Consider the following 16390-nt stretch of genomic DNA (forward strand, 5'->3'; position numbering starts at 1 on the left):
CCTGCATGAGCCCCAGTGTGCATGTGGTGTTAGGGCCGCTCTGGAGCTCGTAGTACAGGGCCGACTTCCCAGGGCCTCAGCGAGGTCACTCAGTCTCCCTGAGCCACACTTTCCTTATCTCAACAAATACCATTTGCCGAATTAGTCCTTGCTGGGACCAGTGTCACCAGACGCCCTCTAGACCGCACGCCCTGTCCTCATCCTGAAGAACCACTGAGCACGCTGGCACGTCAGGGCCCTAAGAAGCCCATGAGAAAGAAACCTGCTGTGGTTGTGTTAACCTCAACCTTCCCCAGCTCATTTGGTCACAGAACTCCTCTTTCAGGGAGGGCACACCACCTCACAGAGAGATTCTCCAGATGGTGGTGCACAGATCAGGAGTTCCCTGCAACCTATTGTGGGAAACACCTGGCTGGGCATTCCTAAGGGCCATCCAGCTTTAACATCCTGCGGCGTCAGCCCCGAGATGTTGATAGCAGTGGGACTAGAGGGCACCGTTACTCCTTTCCAGATCTCTAGAGTTACAGTATATTATGTTAGTAGAATTTCTATTAAAATTAGCTTTGAAATGATGCATTCTTTGATTTTTAGGCGACCACAGGACTTCTTGAAGTTGAGGAAAGCAGTTGATTTTATAGTGTTTTTGAATCTTTAATCAGAGACTTTAATCTTTAATTTTGAGACTTCTTCCCGACATTCTTAATTTTCTGTCCTGACTATAAAAATAATGCAAACTTCTAACCAAAAATTCAGCTACAATAAAAGCATAAAGGTGAAAGTGGAAACCACCTATAGTGCTGGTGCCTGGAGAGGGCCACTGTTAACATGTGGCCTGAGCCTTTTTAGGTTTTTTCTCCCTGGGCACATATATAATTTTTTGCATACCTTGACTGCTGTTATATAATCTGCTCTTTCCCCCCCACCTTTTCAAGAAATATACTTTTTCATCATATTTTTTAATAGCGCCACTGTATTCCAAGGTATGGTTGTACCAGCATTTATTTATCTGTCCTCCTGTGCTCTTCGTTGCTAACACGTTCCCCTCCACAACACCCCGGGGCCTTAATACACACGTTTGTACGAGGATCAGATGGGAAGGAACCTGTCATATTGATCATGCAGGGCCGGCTTGTTGATATTTAAGCCCTGGCTTTTTGTGAAAATGATTGTTCCCAAACATGTCTCATCTTCCTCTGTTGTTATTATGGATGTCGGCATCAGGCCCTTCCATCTTCAGGAAGCTTTATTTTCTCATTAGAATTCTCTTGAGTAATTGTTCCCCTTCCTCTCCCCCAGCTTGTTTGCCATGAACTGATTCCTGGAGGGAAGACCATTCCTGTTACAAATGAAAACAAGTGAGTATGGCAATTAGATTTTTAAGGTCACCACTTGAAAAGACTTCATTCTGGCTCTCTGGGCTTACTTTGAGAATTTATTAAGATAAATTGAAGTAGAAAGAGGCCATAAACATCATAATGGAATTTACTGGTTACAGTTCATAGGCCGAAATCGTATTAAATTCGATTTGCAAAATAAGAATTGACAATTTATATTTGCAGTAGCACTTCTAAGGTCAGAGGCACCCAGGCTGTGGTGTTCCTAGAAATTTAATGACGGTTCTAGATGCAGACAGATGGGTTCTGAGCCGGTCGGGCACGAAGTCCTGAACCCAGAGGGTACGGAGGTGGAAAGACTCCTTGGAGGGGCTGATCATTTTAGAATGAGGGTGTGTGGCAGTTGTATAAAACACTGTTCTTGAGAAGACACAGTGATGAAGTCAGATGCAGCAGGCAGGTCCTTGGACGTGGGGAGACCCTGAGGCCCAGCAGCTCTTGTCACAGATAACAGGCTTTTAGGAATCTGTCATCAATGGTCCCTCAAAGCAAAGCCCCTGCATGCATGTCTCCACCCAGCCCTGTACTCACCTAATTAAACGGTAGGACCCGGCTCAAGGGGTAGATATTGGCCCTTTTGTCAGTCTGTCAATCTCCTGCCACTAGGCTCAGCTGAGCATCTGAACTATTAATCTGAGCATCACTCTCTTCAGTGACAAGGGAGAGCTTAGTCCTACCCGGTGAGTCATTTGGATCAGATGCACCTCACAGCCCAGTGTCCCCAAGCATCGTGTCCCTCTCGGGTCGGATCAGTCAGTCCACGCACTCGGGGAGCTTTTATTTAGACTGTCAGAATAGTCGGGAGAGCAGACCCAGTTCTCATCATGATTGAAATACACCCATTTTGACTCTTGGCCACGGGGCCTTAGAGTGACAGAAAGTACAGGGGCCACAGGGTGGGTGGAAGCTGCCTGGGGGTGTCAGAGAGCAGGGTGGGCCCTGAGCCTGCCCACCGTGTGCCTGTAATCATCCCTTCAGAGGATTTCACATGAGAATGCATGTAAAGTACCTTCCAGGATGTCTGGCTCAAAGGAGGCCCTTAATAAATGAGAGCAGTGATCTCACCATCATCAGATATGTTACCCTCGGATGGGCCCTGTTTTGCCAGGCATGGCACGGGGACGATGGTAGGAGCCGTATGTACAGCAGCCAGTGGAGGTGGGTTGATACAGCCTGGGTTGGAGTGAGGTTTCTGTCCTGCCTGGAAACCTACGTGGAAAGTCATTTCACTAACTCTTACGTGTTCTTAGCATAAAACCCCAGTGTAAGGGCAAGGACGTTCAGTCCTGCAGACTCTTAAAAGACATCACCAGGACCTGCTCCTGCAGAGACACTTGAGCTTGCACTTCCTGGGTGTTCGATGGGAAAGTCTCCGAGGCTCCCTCCCTCTTTTGGTAAAATGGAACAGTATTAGTCACCTGCTTCAACGAGTACATGAAAGAAATAGCAGTGATAGAAAAAAATCATATTTAAGTATATCAGTGTGCAAGCTTGCCACTGGAAGGTTTTTTTAAATAGGCATATTTTCCAGGTCAGTAACTCAGATCTGAGCATCCTGGGGTAAAACAGATTTATTTGGACTGTACTAATTTGGAATTTTGAGAGTTGCACCTGGGCTGGGCTCACATTCTTTCATCTGAATAAATGGTTTGCTAAGAAATCAGCAATGCTGGCAAGCCTGTGAAAAGGGATTTCACCTGGGCAGAAGCATTGCACTGTGCTGTGCAGCTGCAGATGAACTGCTTGTGTCGGTGAAAGCAGACCTGGAAGACCGGCTGCTGGGAACCGTTGTTAGTGCTCCAACTTCCTCATTAAGCCTAATCGTCAGCCAGCTGCGTGTGGTTAAAACTTTCCGCAGCCTTACCTTCTCATGGCCTAGACTCCTTGTCCAGTCTAGCAAGGTTTTGGTTGAAGTTTCAACATGAAACAGTTTTTCTCTGGAGGACTGAACAGTATCTTAATTGGTTTATGTCCAAAAGGATGAAGTTAAATAAAAGTCCCTTTGTCCAAAGAAGGGCCCTCTCCTTAGCTGGAGATGCCTCACTTTGATTCTTGACAGTGAGGTTACCCCAACGTCTGACCCACTGGCTTTCCCGAGGAGTGCATGAGGTGACGCCCTTGACACTAACGCTTTCACAGTGGCACACCGTGGGCCGTTCAGGAGGGCTGTCATCCTCATCGCCGTTGTTCTGGTGAAGTGCTCTGGTGCTATTTGTGTTTTTGTAAAATGGTTCAGAACTGACTGGACTCATCTTTCAGCGCGTCAGCAACTGCCCACCCTGTCCTGTTAATTTCCGTTGTTTTCCCTTGTTGGCAACAGAATTAGCTACATCCATCTGATGGCCCACTTTCGAATGCACACTCAAATCAAGAACCAGACAGCTGCCCTCATTAGTGGATTCCGTTCCATCATCAAACCTGAGTGGACCCGGATGTTCTCGACCCCTGAGCTACAGCGACTCATCTCCGGGGACAATGCTGAGATCGATCTGGAAGATTTAAAGTAAGGAGTGAGTGCAGGGGCAAGGTTGAAATTCTTAGGCCTCCAAGAAAGCAAGCTGCTCCTTTTTTGGGTTCCTTTTGGAGAGTTTTCAGGGTCCTGTCTCCAGATGGACTCCTCTTCCCTGATCTCTGGGTGAGTTGCTTTGGAAGAAAAGCTCAAGCCCTTGTCTGCCTGGAGACTGAGAAGCAGAAGCAGAGCTTGAGGCCCGTGGGGCTCTCCAAAGTCCTAGGAAACAGTGGTGCAGGGTCTCCTGTCAGCTTCTGCTGGGAAACAACAGGGCCTACAATGCAACGCTCCACCCACTGAGCTTCCAGAACCTGGGGTTACTAAGGCACGAACTTCTGGCTTAACAGAAGTTTGTCGTCACCCAGGCTGGCCAGAGTTTGCTGTGCCGCTTGTCTAAATTCCATGCCTGCCTTTGTCTGTAAGCGCCCATCAGAATGTGTGGCTGAGCCCTTGTCTGCATTGTTTTCAGGAAGCACACAGTGTACTACGGTGGTTTCCATGGAAGTCACAGGGTCATTATCTGGCTCTGGGATATCCTGGCCTCTGACTTCACGCCCGACGAGAGAGCCATGTTTCTGAAGGTATTTCATATGTTATCTATACGTGCAGGGGGCCAATTCCAGAAGTTGATTCTCAAGAGAACCAGTTTTTCCAACAGGGCCTCTTGTAGGCATAACAATCTCTGCCAACCTGTTGAGCTGCTTACCCCCCTCTCCTAGAAAGAGGAAAGCCGGTCTCTCCTAACCACGTGGTCGGTGCCCCTCACAGCAGGCATATTTATGTCTCTGGGTGGCCTGTCACCACACCTGCAGTTCCTTGCCCTGTGCCTGCCCTTTTCTGTGGCTGCAGACAGCCCCAGAGCCAGGGGGAAGCCACAGAACTGTTGTACAGGAGAGAATGTGACTGTACTTTCTTTAAATATAGTGATAGCAGAGCCCCAAGGTTCTTCCTGCCCTCCAATCCTCCTCCTGTCCCAGGAGACTGACCACCCCTCCCTCCCTGGACCAGCTCTGGCTGGCAGCGGGCAGCAGGCCTGATCAGCCTGAACTGGGAGGGGCATAGACTCACCTGCGTCTGTTTCCTCACCCTTCAAACGGGTCGAGTCACACAGCACCTGTGGTGTGATTAGCTGAGCTCGGGTTCACAGAGGACACAGCACGGTGTGGAAATGCTTCTAAGTAGGATCCGCTGCTGCGTTCTTTACGGTGGAAAATACAGGATATTAGGATAGTGATATATCTTGTCAATACTTCTTGTAAAAACCGTTTCTGAAGCATGACACATAAACGTTTTGGATCGTCTCAGGAATCTCACTACCATTCATGACATTGTTTAAATGGTAATATTTATTTTAAGACCTAAACACTCAGCCTGACACAGAGTTTTGAAGCACAGCTTGGTGTTGTAAGTAGCAGGTCCCTAGATCCCCTGGAGAAGGGAGAGCGTTGGGCTAATGTTGAACTAAAGAAAGCAAACGGTTTCTTAGGATTTCCCTGTGCAGGTTAAGCACTTGGATTTCCAGGTGGGTAGATGCCTCTGTCCAGGCAGGACTAGTCATTTTGGGAAATGACACAGGAGCTACCATCTGGAAAATGCAAGGAATTCCAAGAGTGTAGCAAGGAAGCGAGGCTGGCTGCCCACAGGCCCCATTTGGGGCATCCAGTACCTTGGTCTGCCTTCAGCCCCGCTGGCTCCTGAGGCCTGGTTTTTGTTAGCGTGCTGAGAGGAGATTAGGAACCAAGCTCACAGGGGCTGCCCGGCAACCCAGCAGGCCCGTGTGCACATCCTCTGCGTGGCGAAGAAGCCGAGCGGCAAGGCAGGTGCAGAGCGAGCACTCACGCTTGGTGGTGTGCTGCGTGCCCCTGGCCTCGGCCCTCAGCTCAGGCCTCCCCCTGACACGCTTAGCGGGCCCCCCGGCTCCTCCCTCTCCGGTGCTCTTGTCGAGTGGTCTCTCCCTGAGGGCGGCGTCAGCCAGGCCCACTCTGACTCCCGGCCCTGCTTTGTGTTGCAGTTTGTGACCAGCTGCTCCAGGCCCCCGCTCCTGGGATTTGCCTACCTCAAGCCTCCCTTCTCCATCCGCTGTGTGGAAGTGTCGGATGATCAGGTACCGCTGCTGGGGAAGAGCCGGCCCCTCTTGGTGAGGTCTGCTGCACCTACCGGGTGGGGCGCTTGTCCAGTCGTATCCACAGGGCGGGCAGCCAGCCTCCTTGGCCGGGTGAGGAGGTGTCGCGGTTCTCGGGCCAGGAGCACAGGTGGGCCACTTTGGGGCCTCAGCTCTCCTGGAGGTCCCTTCCTCGTTACTCCCTCAGGGAAGAATACCTGCGGGGCATTTTTCGTAGCTGCTGGTACAGGTCTGAGCAGCAGTGTGGGAGAGGGGTTGGAACGTGGGCTCAGGAATTGGACAAGCGCAGGCTTCAACTCCTCCACCTGCCGGCTGTGCACACCTGGGTACGCGGCCTCATTCCCTCCTCTGCAGAGGGAGAGTGGACGCCCTAGGGGTTATCATGTTCTGTGTGCCACAAGCCTGACCCACAGTGGGTGCTCAGATGGTAGCCGTTGTTATAAGTTTCTCATCCCCACAAAAACCCAGTGGCCTCTGAGTGTAGCTGCCTTCCACGATGCCACCGCCCTCACGCTGATCCCTCCTCTTAGGTGACACTAGACGACCCTCAGCCACCTTACTTAAGGAAGGCTGCCCCAAGTTACGGTCTGTCGCAGGCCGCAGCGCTGGCAAGGTCAGGAAGGAGTTTGTTACCATAACGTTTTTACAGTGTTCCGGCTCTTTGCACATTGGTTTACCGATGGTTAGCAGTTAAACCAGAGGTCCTGTTTCCAACTGCTGCTTCATGCAGGCTTCCGCCGTGCAGGACCCCAGGAGCCAGGCTTGCTTCTGTGCACCCACCTCTCCAGGCTGGTTGTCCTCTGCAGGGGACCGGTCCAGCCCTCTCCCCAGGCGCCCCCCAACCTGAGGCTGTGGGATGTGCTTGCAGGACACTGGCGACACCCTGGGCAGCGTCCTGCGTGGCTTCTTTACCATCCGCAAGCGGGAGCCAGGTGGCCGCCTGCCCACCTCCTCCACCTGCTTCAACCTGCTCAAGCTGCCCAACTACAGCAAGAAGAGCGTCCTGCGGGAGAAGCTGCGCTACGCCATCAGCATGAACACGGGCTTCGAGCTCTCCTAGCTCCCAGCCACCCTCAGCCCCAGGAGGCGGCGTTCCCCTGGGAGCACGACTGACGCGCCAGGGCACGCTGGCCCCCAGACCCTCTCTATAGCCATAAGACGTCCCCTGTGGCCTCAAGAACTTTGGATGCACGTGACAAAGCTACCCAGCACTCTCCAGGTGACACTAACAGGAAGGGGGTGTTGAAAATAAACCTCCAGATTCCGCCAGCATTGGTCCTTCTTTCCTACTTTACAGCAGCCTGAAGCCGAGGCCTGTGATGGCAGTGGGGCTTCTCTTTTTGTTAATTTGGTCTTTTCGTGAGTTTCTGTTCCTTAACTTTCTGAGCGAGCCATGCATGAACAAGTCCCAGGAACACCAAGGCTCCGGAGTGGTTTTCAGGGCGTGGGCCTGAATGCATGAAGCCGACCTAACGTGAGATGCGTCCCTTCCGTTTCTGAAAACTCTTTACTCAGGTAAGGCCTCGCCAAGCCTCTATGCACCCTGCAGAGTCTCAGCCTCCGTCCCGTCCGCAGCAGCCTCTCTCCAGATAGCCAGGCCCACCTGCCCCCGGGCAGCAGAGGTGCCTGCCGGTGAGACCACAGAGCACTGGAAGCTCAGGGTGCTGCTCCCACCTCAGAGCCACGAGTTCCACTCGGCGGCGGTCCTCTGCCCATTCTCACCTCAGATGCTCCGGGTCCTCAGCAGCCGGGCTGCCAGGGAGCCCCTTCTAGCTTGCTCCCGTCTTGGGCGCTCACGTTGGCATCCCGGGTTTGGGAGAAAAAACCCGTCGTTCCTTAAGAGCAGCTCCGTTTCCAGAAGGCGCTAGCTGTTACTCGAAGCCTGCTGATTCCTGGGGAGGGCGGCTGCCTTTCCCCTGCTTGTTGGCCACACTTGTCGTCTAGTGAGGAACAAACACCAGCTGAAGGTACCTGTCCCATCTGGGCAGTGGCTTTACTCTGTAGATTGTAAAAGTCCCAAGAAACTTGGGTCTTGTTTCCCGTCCTTCCTCAGCACTGGGAACCCGGGAGCCCTTTGCACTGACGGAGGCTCATGAGGCTGAGGAGACTTACGGGCCCTCCGGGTTTTTTGGTTTGGGGTTTTTCACTTTGTTTTCTCTTCCAACCCATTGCACTCTTCTGCCGTCATTCTTCACCTTTATCACGAGAACTGTACTCTAGATCCAGGGAATTGAGGCAGAAGCCATGTTATTGTTCTGTGTGGACAGCCACCCACCTCGCCCACGTCACCACACTCCCGGTGCATCCCCACCAGCCAGATTGAAGCCAGACTAGAGGCCAGGAGCCGGCAGAGGACTCACAGCTCTCTTCCACATAGCAAAACACCTTCCAGAAAGAACCTTCATGTTGGTGGCAAAGCGGGCAGGACCTGTCTCCATGGCCTCCAGCAGAGGGTTTCAGCCAGGTGCCGGCATCCTGCCCAGGCTCACGTTTGGCCATGTTAGAGCCCCAGGCTTCTACAAAACAGAGCACGTGTTTTACCTTGATGGGGAGACGGCAAGGAATTTAAAGACAGATAGGAATTTATTACTTATTATTATTAAGATTTGTCAGTAATCTCCAATTCTGTGGACTTGCCACTATCTTTAAACACTTGATTCCTTGGGAAATTCCTTTTAAATGTGCGTGTTGTGCTCTGGGCAGGTGGGTACATTTATGCTGGTGCCTAAAAGATTGTCACCCTGCACTAAGAGGTTTGATTCTTATTTCCTAGGGGTCTGCCAGTGTGGGATGCAGAGAGAGTGGGTTCCTAAGCACCAGCATCGACTTTGTTCTTCTGACGAGGGGGGGTAGTTTGTCATTTCATTTAACTTCAACAGCTGGAAGTATTGCACTATCTGAAACCCTGAGTCTGTGCTTTTCTAGGTGGTGTTCACAGACACCTCGATGGCTCTTGATGGCTCTGAAAAGTTGTGGGGTGGAGCTTGTTTTCGTAGATAACTTCGGATTAAAACAACAAAAGCTTTATTAAATTTGTACTCAGCACACAGTGGCTTTGTTCTGCTTTTTATGTCGGGAAGGAGCACTTTGCAACCGAGTGCCTGGAGAGCTCAGGATGGGGCATCTGGGGCTTAAAGGGCGTGCAGGCTTCCACAGCGGGAAGAAGACACAGAGGATGATGCAGCAGACAGCCGAGGCTCACTGCCTCACCAGGGTCAACAGTGCTGGACAGTGTGTCACCTTTCAGGTAAAGCTAAAGCCCCCTTAGGCACCCTGCATGCTCCCCATCCTTCTCACGCATTTCCCAGAGGCAGCCACCACCCTGGATTACATGCCTTCCACGGTAACGTAAAATGGTGACAGGTGTTTATTGAAAAAAATCCAGATAATTCAGAAGTGCTCAAAGTAAGATTTTCCAGCTAATCTGGGTGTATTCGGCTTTCCTCCATTACTGAGGGTCGCATTTGCAGGACACGCCAGCCCTGTCTCTTCCTGTTACACAAGACCAGGTTTACACCCAGCAGAAAGCCCATCTCAACCCTGCCAGTCTTTCCAGCTCCTCCCGTGAGTTCTTGCTGCCTCCCCTGGCCTGGGGGCACCTGAGGATCTGAGCATCAGGAGAGAGGTCTTGAAAGCCTGCCAGTTGGGCCACCTGGGCTCCCAAGAGGAATTCGCATATGCCAGGCTCCCTCCCACAGAGCATTTATATCCTGCAAAGGAAAAACATTCTGCAGAGTCCCCCAAATCCATCAGTGGCCTCCAGTGTGGGACACACCCACCTAAAAAACTAAAGCCTTATCCTGTGATATTTTGGCTTTTAATTACAAGTTAGTACTGCAAACAGAAAGTTTGTCTTTATAACTAGGGAAAACAAGTGGGGTGTTTTCCATTACTATTAAAATGAGGACAATTCAATACACTGATAGAACTTGCAGGTGCCTAAGAATATTTAGGTGGAACGCAGTTGGAGGAACACAGGTCAGCACTGTTTCTGACTCCAGCAAAGCCATCAGCCTATGTTTGTGCTGCTGATGTAGCCGATACACGCTGCTAACTGTGAGAGGTACAGACAGGCGGGTTGTCTCTAAAGCCTGGCTAACGTGTAGACCCAGGGCCCCCCTTAGGCTGAAGTCTTATTTCCTGGAAATGTCTTAAATTGATAAGAGCTGGTGGAGAACTGTGGAAAGTGTTCATTCTGTGTCTTTTCCAAGAAACAGAGGCACGTGTGCAAACCCGGTCCCTCACTTCCTGCTCTAATTCTTATGGGGCAGCCTGGTTGTGTGCATTTCCGGGAGTCCTGGTGCCACCACGGGGGTGGCCAGAGCTCAGTGGCGTGATGTGCACCCAGCACGAGTCAGCACTCAGATGTCAGCCCTCTTCCTGCCCTTCCTCACCTTTCACGTTGCGAAACCCGGGCTGCCCCCGCACCTGGTCGTCGGGCTCTGGCCAGGCTTCCAGAGTAGCTTCTGGTGCTACCGACAGTCACAGCAGGATGAAGAGAGATGACACGGAGGAGGGTCCTCTGTGATCTCTGTGGAGCTTCTGCAGAGTGGGGAGAAGCACACGCCCTCCTCTGCACTGCCTGCGGCGCAGGGCTGAGCAGGAAAGGACACAAGCAAGAGCACGTCAGCCAGAGGATCCTGGCCCAGGTGTTCCCAGGCTTGTGCCCCCCATCCCCCAACCAACACATGTGCACACAGCCACACTCCCACACAGTGTGACACTTGAGTAACGCTGAGAAGGGGCTGCTCTGAGGCCCAGACGGGATCCACGGTATTCTCCAGCCTTTGGAGCATGGAGTCAGAATGAAGCAGCCTCTCATTATAATCATCGTGATGGTTAACATTTGTTACAAGCGTGTGCTTAACAGGTGGCAGCTGACTCCCGAGTCTGGTGGAGTGCAGCTCTAACTGAGGACGCTAGAGAGAGCAAGGGCTTCGGAGCATCTGGAACTGGGTTCGCGTTCCAGCTCTGCCTCCCGCCAGCTGGGAGGCTGTGGGTGAGGCCCCTCGCTTCCCTGGGCTTCCATTAAGTAGGCGGGCGGCACTCACCGTGCCACGGAGGAGTCGGAGTCAGCGGCCGCAGGACCCCAAGGAGCTGGGCTCCACCATGCTCAGCCCAGCCCCAGGGGTGCAGGTCCTCCTCTGCCCGAGCCCTGGCGGAGCTCTGCGCTTCCCCGCACACTCAGGCCAGGCATCTCCCCAACCCAGGACTCACAGCTGCATTCCCTTTGTGGTTTTCTCAGCTCTTGGAAATTTGGGGGGACTGGGGTGGGTCTGTCAGTTTACAGACCCTACACCTAGAAGCCAGACTGCAGGGATCCCCCCAGCGACAGCAGAAGACACCCCACTGAAGCTGGGCCACAGAGGAAGCCAAAGCAGAGCGTCGAAAACACTCACGTGCACACGAGTCCCCAGGGAGATGCTGCTTCAGCTGGTCTGGCTGGGGCACTGCGCCGCAGACCACGCAGAGGAGCAAGGGCTGGAGTGTCGTCCGCTAAGCCCCAGCGATCAGGCTAAGACCCTGGACTTGGCATCAAAAGCTGAGTGACCCTGGGTAACTTTCCAGCTCCCTGAACCTTCTTCCCTCATCAGTAAAATCACCCCAGCGATGGTGGTATCTGTCCTGAGAACCTCACGAACAGCTGGGGTGGAAACATGGACTGTGGGGTCACAGACACAGGTGCCAGGCCCATCCCGGTCACTCATCGGCTGCAGGAGCTTGGACCACCTCCGCCAACCTCTCTCTTCTTATCCAAGAACTGGGCATAGTGAGTCGTGCCTTAAAGAGCATCGTCATGGTAACAAGTAGTGTGCAGGGGTCAAAGAAGAAGGGTCACATCTGTTTAGGCAGGAGGGGGCCGTAAAGGAGGTGTTCTTTCATTTTCACTTAGAGGGTTTCCACTTCAGAGATGGGAAGGGAGGTATTTGGGGGCAGAGGCAGCAGCCAGACGGAAGGTGTGAAGGTGGTGGACGGTGGGAATTAGAACACATCTATCACCAAGGACGGGAGTGGGAGCGTCCTACCATAAGTATAGTGATGGTAGCTGCCATCCCTCGGCCTTCGCCCAAGCCCAGCACTGCGCTCAGCCCTCTGCACAAGTGGTCACGTTCAGTCCACCCGGGGACCCTGGGCCCTGGGAGCGTAACTGGTCTGTTCTGCAGATGAGGACACAGGTTCAGAGAGGTGGGTTCGCTTGCATGAGACCACACAGCTCAGAAGTGCCAGAAGCGAGATTTGGCCCTGCGTCTGTGAGACCACGGAGGTCCCCCTTCCACCACTACTAGCACTGCCGCCAAGGGGAACGGTCTGTGCAGGACACCCCATGCCGTGAGGGGCGCTGGAGGTGGCAAAGCCTAGGGGGTGCAAACAGACCCAGGGGGGCTGCAGGGGAGGGGCTTCCAGGGGAGGCCGGGGAGCCTGAAGTTAGAGGCAGAAAGAGACAGGTCGGGGAGACACAGTGACACTTTGTCCTCTTGACAGTTTGGGCTGCTCTGGACACCTATCCCAGACGTCAGGCTCCATGGTCCTTTCGCTTTCCCTCTGGGCCTGGCCCCACTGACTCCCCACCCTGCTTGTGGCCCACCCAGGGACGCTGTCCAAGGAAGGGACCATCACCCAAGTGGGGCAGTGCAGGGCCGCATGGAGTCTGCTGTGCAGCGTGGATGGTTTGGTCACCGTTAACAATGGTGCCAGATGGGCCTGGCAGCTGGCAGGTGTCCCAGCCAGGAGCTGGCCCAGGAAGCCATACTGCCAGGGAGTTCAGGCTCATGCCCATTCATCTAACAGATAGATAGCCAGGACCTACTATGCTCTGGGCTGGGCTCGGTGCTGGAGGTACAGAGAGAAGAATGTGGGCACCACCCTGCCCTGCAGAGCTCGATATGGGGTGGGGGAAGAGGCGTAACTAATCCAAGGAGGACGTGTGTGAGCACATACGGCATCACTTGTCTCCAGCGTGGTGCTGCTAGGATGCTCACTTCACAGCTGGGAAAACTGAGGTTCAGAGATGATAAGCCCCTTGTCCGATGTCTCAGCATCAGTAAACGGCAGAGCCAAGGTTTGAACCCAGGTCTGCACACTGCAGAGCCCTTACCTGGTTTGAGTAGGCAGAAGAGGGCGTGGGAGAGCCTTCTAGCCAAGGGGCCAAGCTTGAGGGAAGCCCCAGGGGCTGTTCTGTCCCTTGTCCAGAGCCCGCTGTGTCTGCTGCTGTCCCCTGTCCCACCTACCCTCTTGGGGGCTGAAGGAAACAGACAAAATTGCACCCACCTTGCAAATAAGGCCCTGCAGCATTTTTAAGGACTTGCTGAGGACCCCAGAGCTCAGTCTCCCTGAGTCCTGGTAAAACCAGAAGTGACAGTTTGCACAGCTGCACAGGTCCCCAGCTAAAGAGCTAAAAGGCAGGGTTCGGTTTGGGAGTGCACCTGATAAGGGGTGCCCTGCCCTCGTATTGTCACTCCCCTGGCCCCTCGCACAGGTTGGGGGCTGTGCCTGTCTGACCCTCCAGTGTTCCATTGCAGCTTTAGCCTCACACATTCCTCCCTCCTAATAGAGGTTTATTAGGACACCCCGTCATAGAACTACCCCTGCTTCCTTGAACCTTCCCCAGAGGACCTGACACAAGCCCAAATCCTCTAGGTCCTTTCTAACACCCTGTTCCTGAAACACCCCGCGGCTCTCTGTATTGTGTGCTCTCTCGTTGCAACAGGACAGTCGATCCGACTTTGCTCAACTACGGGCGTGGGTGTGTTCTTAGAGGTCTTTAGCTGGAGATCACTGTAAATTGGAGACCCAAAAATGTCCCCCTGAACAAAGCGTTTGCCTTAACTAAATGTAGCACTGCAGGGAGGGGAGCAGGACCTGGTCCCTAGCACAGCAGGAAACAGCCTTAGAGGGAACTGAGAGGGAAACAGCCCAAGGAAGCGGCTTCCAGAACTATAGCCCTTGCCCCTAGGAGACCCGCTTGCTGGTGAGAGGAGGGATGGATGATGGAGGCAGAGGCTGGAGGTGGGCTGGGGGCAGGAGGTGTCACGCCACTTTTCACTGGCTTTAATCTTAACTTTGCATGTTTTAATGTGAAATGTAATTACAGATTCTAAATTCTGCTGGTGAGCTCATCAGGGCTGACTGATCAATTAGACTTAAAAGTGTTTGGGTCTCAAAGATCTCTGACCCTGGTGTGCCGTCTCAAAGCCCTGAGAAATCCCTGTCCTGCTGATTTGCTCTCTTGGGGAGCTGTAGGGTTAGGAGAACCCTTAGGCAGCCTGAAGACCCATACCTACCTCTGAGGCCCCCACCCTTTTGAAATCTGCGAGGGATTTGGCCCAGGAATTCAGAAACGTCAAATACACATTATTTATTGCATTACCTCCGTAGGAAGCCATGGCAGATATCACTAATGGATTACCAAACTCCTTCCTGCTGCATCGGATCCAGCTTCAGGCTCCTTACCACAGCCCTTTAGGCAGCCACTACCAATCAGTTGGAATTGGCATTTCTTGCCCATCCCTGGGATAAGCCCTGTCTCAGCAGAACAGAGTTGGACAAGGAAGCTGGATTCTGATCTAGGAAACCCGGGTTGAGTGCTGGTTTTTCCACTTGCTGACTACGGCACATAGGATTCATTACTCTACCCGATGGGGCGCCAGTTTGTCCAGGTAAAGTTAGGGTGATAATCCAGAACAAAAATCCACATAAAATAATTAAATGTGAAAGTCCACTGTCTACTCTCAAATTCTGTACAAGTTAAAGATGCAGCAGCCAACGAGGGACAAAGAAGAATGCCAGCATCCTCAACATCCTGTGAAAAGCTGGTGTGATTACCCGCCGGGGGCACTTTAGTGGGGCTGCGATCATTTTTCTTCCCTCAGCTGTTGTCCTAGAATGGAAGCCAAGCGTCCACATTCAGGCTGCACAGGGGCTGCACTCCAAACAGCCAGCTGTCTCCAATAGAACGAACGCAGGGCACACTCACCAGCCTTCTAGTTTTTGGAGGGGCCCCGTGGCTTTGGCTGCTGGTGGGCGCCCTCCCCTTGGGCTGTTCTCTTGGCTCCAAACATCCCAAGGGAGGTAGATGATTTTTTATAGGCAGGGAAAGCAGTTGTCAAGTTTCTTTACACTTTTTCAATCATGTTTATTATACAAGTACGCCTCTGTCAAATCTAACCCAAATATGTTGTAAAAAAAAAATTAGGAAATCCAAACAAAAATATAAGTAGAAACCACCCAGTAATCCCACGATTTAGAGATAAGCGTTATTAACATATAGAATGAATCCTTGCATCTTTTTTCTATGGTATATTTACACTCATGTTTCTTTTACAGGATTTGGATCATTCTATACCTACCATTTTATAATTTGGGTTTTTTTTCCCCACTTAATAGATTGTGAACACTTTTGCCTAGTAATAAATATATAGGCACCATCATTTTCAGTAGCTTTATGATATTTCCTACAGTCCCTTATTGTTAAATATTTCTTCTTTAATAATAAGCTCCCTATTGTTGGACATTTGTTTCCAGTTTTTCTCTGTAATGAGCAGCATGCACTGAAAAGAAAAAAAACAACCCTATGACTCCACTGATGAATCTATTTCCTAACGAGAAATTCTCAGACACGGAATTGCTGGGTCAGAAGGACGCACATTTCCAGGACTTGGATAGGCATTGCCAGATTGCCCTCCTGAGAGGTCGTACCTAACTCCACCCACCACAGTGGAGTCAACGTTTCTCTCTCCCCGCTGACACCTGCAGGTGGAGATCCACAGGCTTAGAACTGGCTCCAGCTGCCAGTCCTGCAGCCGGACCCCTGAGGGCTGCAGGAATCAAGTTCCTCCCCTTCCATGCCCCATCCCAAAGCGCCTGAGAGAGCCCGTCTGCCAGGTAAGGCCAGGGTCCCGATGCCACCCGGTGCGGTCCCCCACAGACCCCAACCTCCTCCCCTTCCACGTAGGCGCCTGATGTCTCTCCTTGAGGCCTGCAGCCCACACCTTGTGACGGGACAGCGAGCTTCTGAGCTATCAGCAGCCTGATTTCCCTCTACAGCTCCTACGGAGTTAACAGATGTACACACGTCTGAGGCAGTCATGCGGCAAGAGACTTTGGGGCCAATCCTTCCCGTTTTGACAGTGTGTAATCGAGGTGAAGCCATAAATTTTATAAACAAGAATAAACGACCCTCAGCAACATATGTCTGCTCGACCCTTTCCAAGGTGATCGTAAATAAAGGCACCTGCTCACTGGGGAGGGACGTGGGCACTGCAGATGGCCAAAGACAAGGGCCAAGGGTTTGTGCCTTGGGAGCAGCTGGTGCGGGGAGGACCCCCAGGTCCTGGGTCAGCTGGACGCCTTTCTGCCATTTATTCA

General features: G+C 52.4%; 1 protein-coding gene across 6 annotated transcripts in view; it reads left to right on the forward strand.

Annotated features, from left to right (window-relative positions):
- The window catches only part of UBE3B (ubiquitin protein ligase E3B), a 57709-nt gene extending 48635 nt beyond the window's left edge, over positions 1 to 9074 (forward strand). For all 6 annotated transcript variants that reach the window (XM_067700497.1, XM_067700499.1, XM_067700496.1 and 3 more), the window contains 5 exons: positions 1297 to 1355; positions 3715 to 3897; positions 4373 to 4484; positions 5915 to 6007; positions 6894 to 9074. In XM_067700497.1, coding sequence (XP_067556598.1) covers positions 1297 to 1355; positions 3715 to 3897; positions 4373 to 4484; positions 5915 to 6007; positions 6894 to 7085 — 639 coding nt within the window. In that variant the 3' untranslated portion in view covers positions 7086 to 9074. The remainder of the gene's footprint in view (positions 1 to 1296; positions 1356 to 3714; positions 3898 to 4372; positions 4485 to 5914; positions 6008 to 6893) is intronic.
- The last annotated feature ends 7316 nt before the right edge of the window (positions 9075 to 16390 follow it).

Source organism: Pseudorca crassidens, chromosome 12 (genome assembly GCF_039906515.1).
Source record: "Pseudorca crassidens isolate mPseCra1 chromosome 12, mPseCra1.hap1, whole genome shotgun sequence".
Lineage (NCBI taxonomy): Eukaryota > Metazoa > Chordata > Mammalia > Artiodactyla > Delphinidae > Pseudorca > Pseudorca crassidens.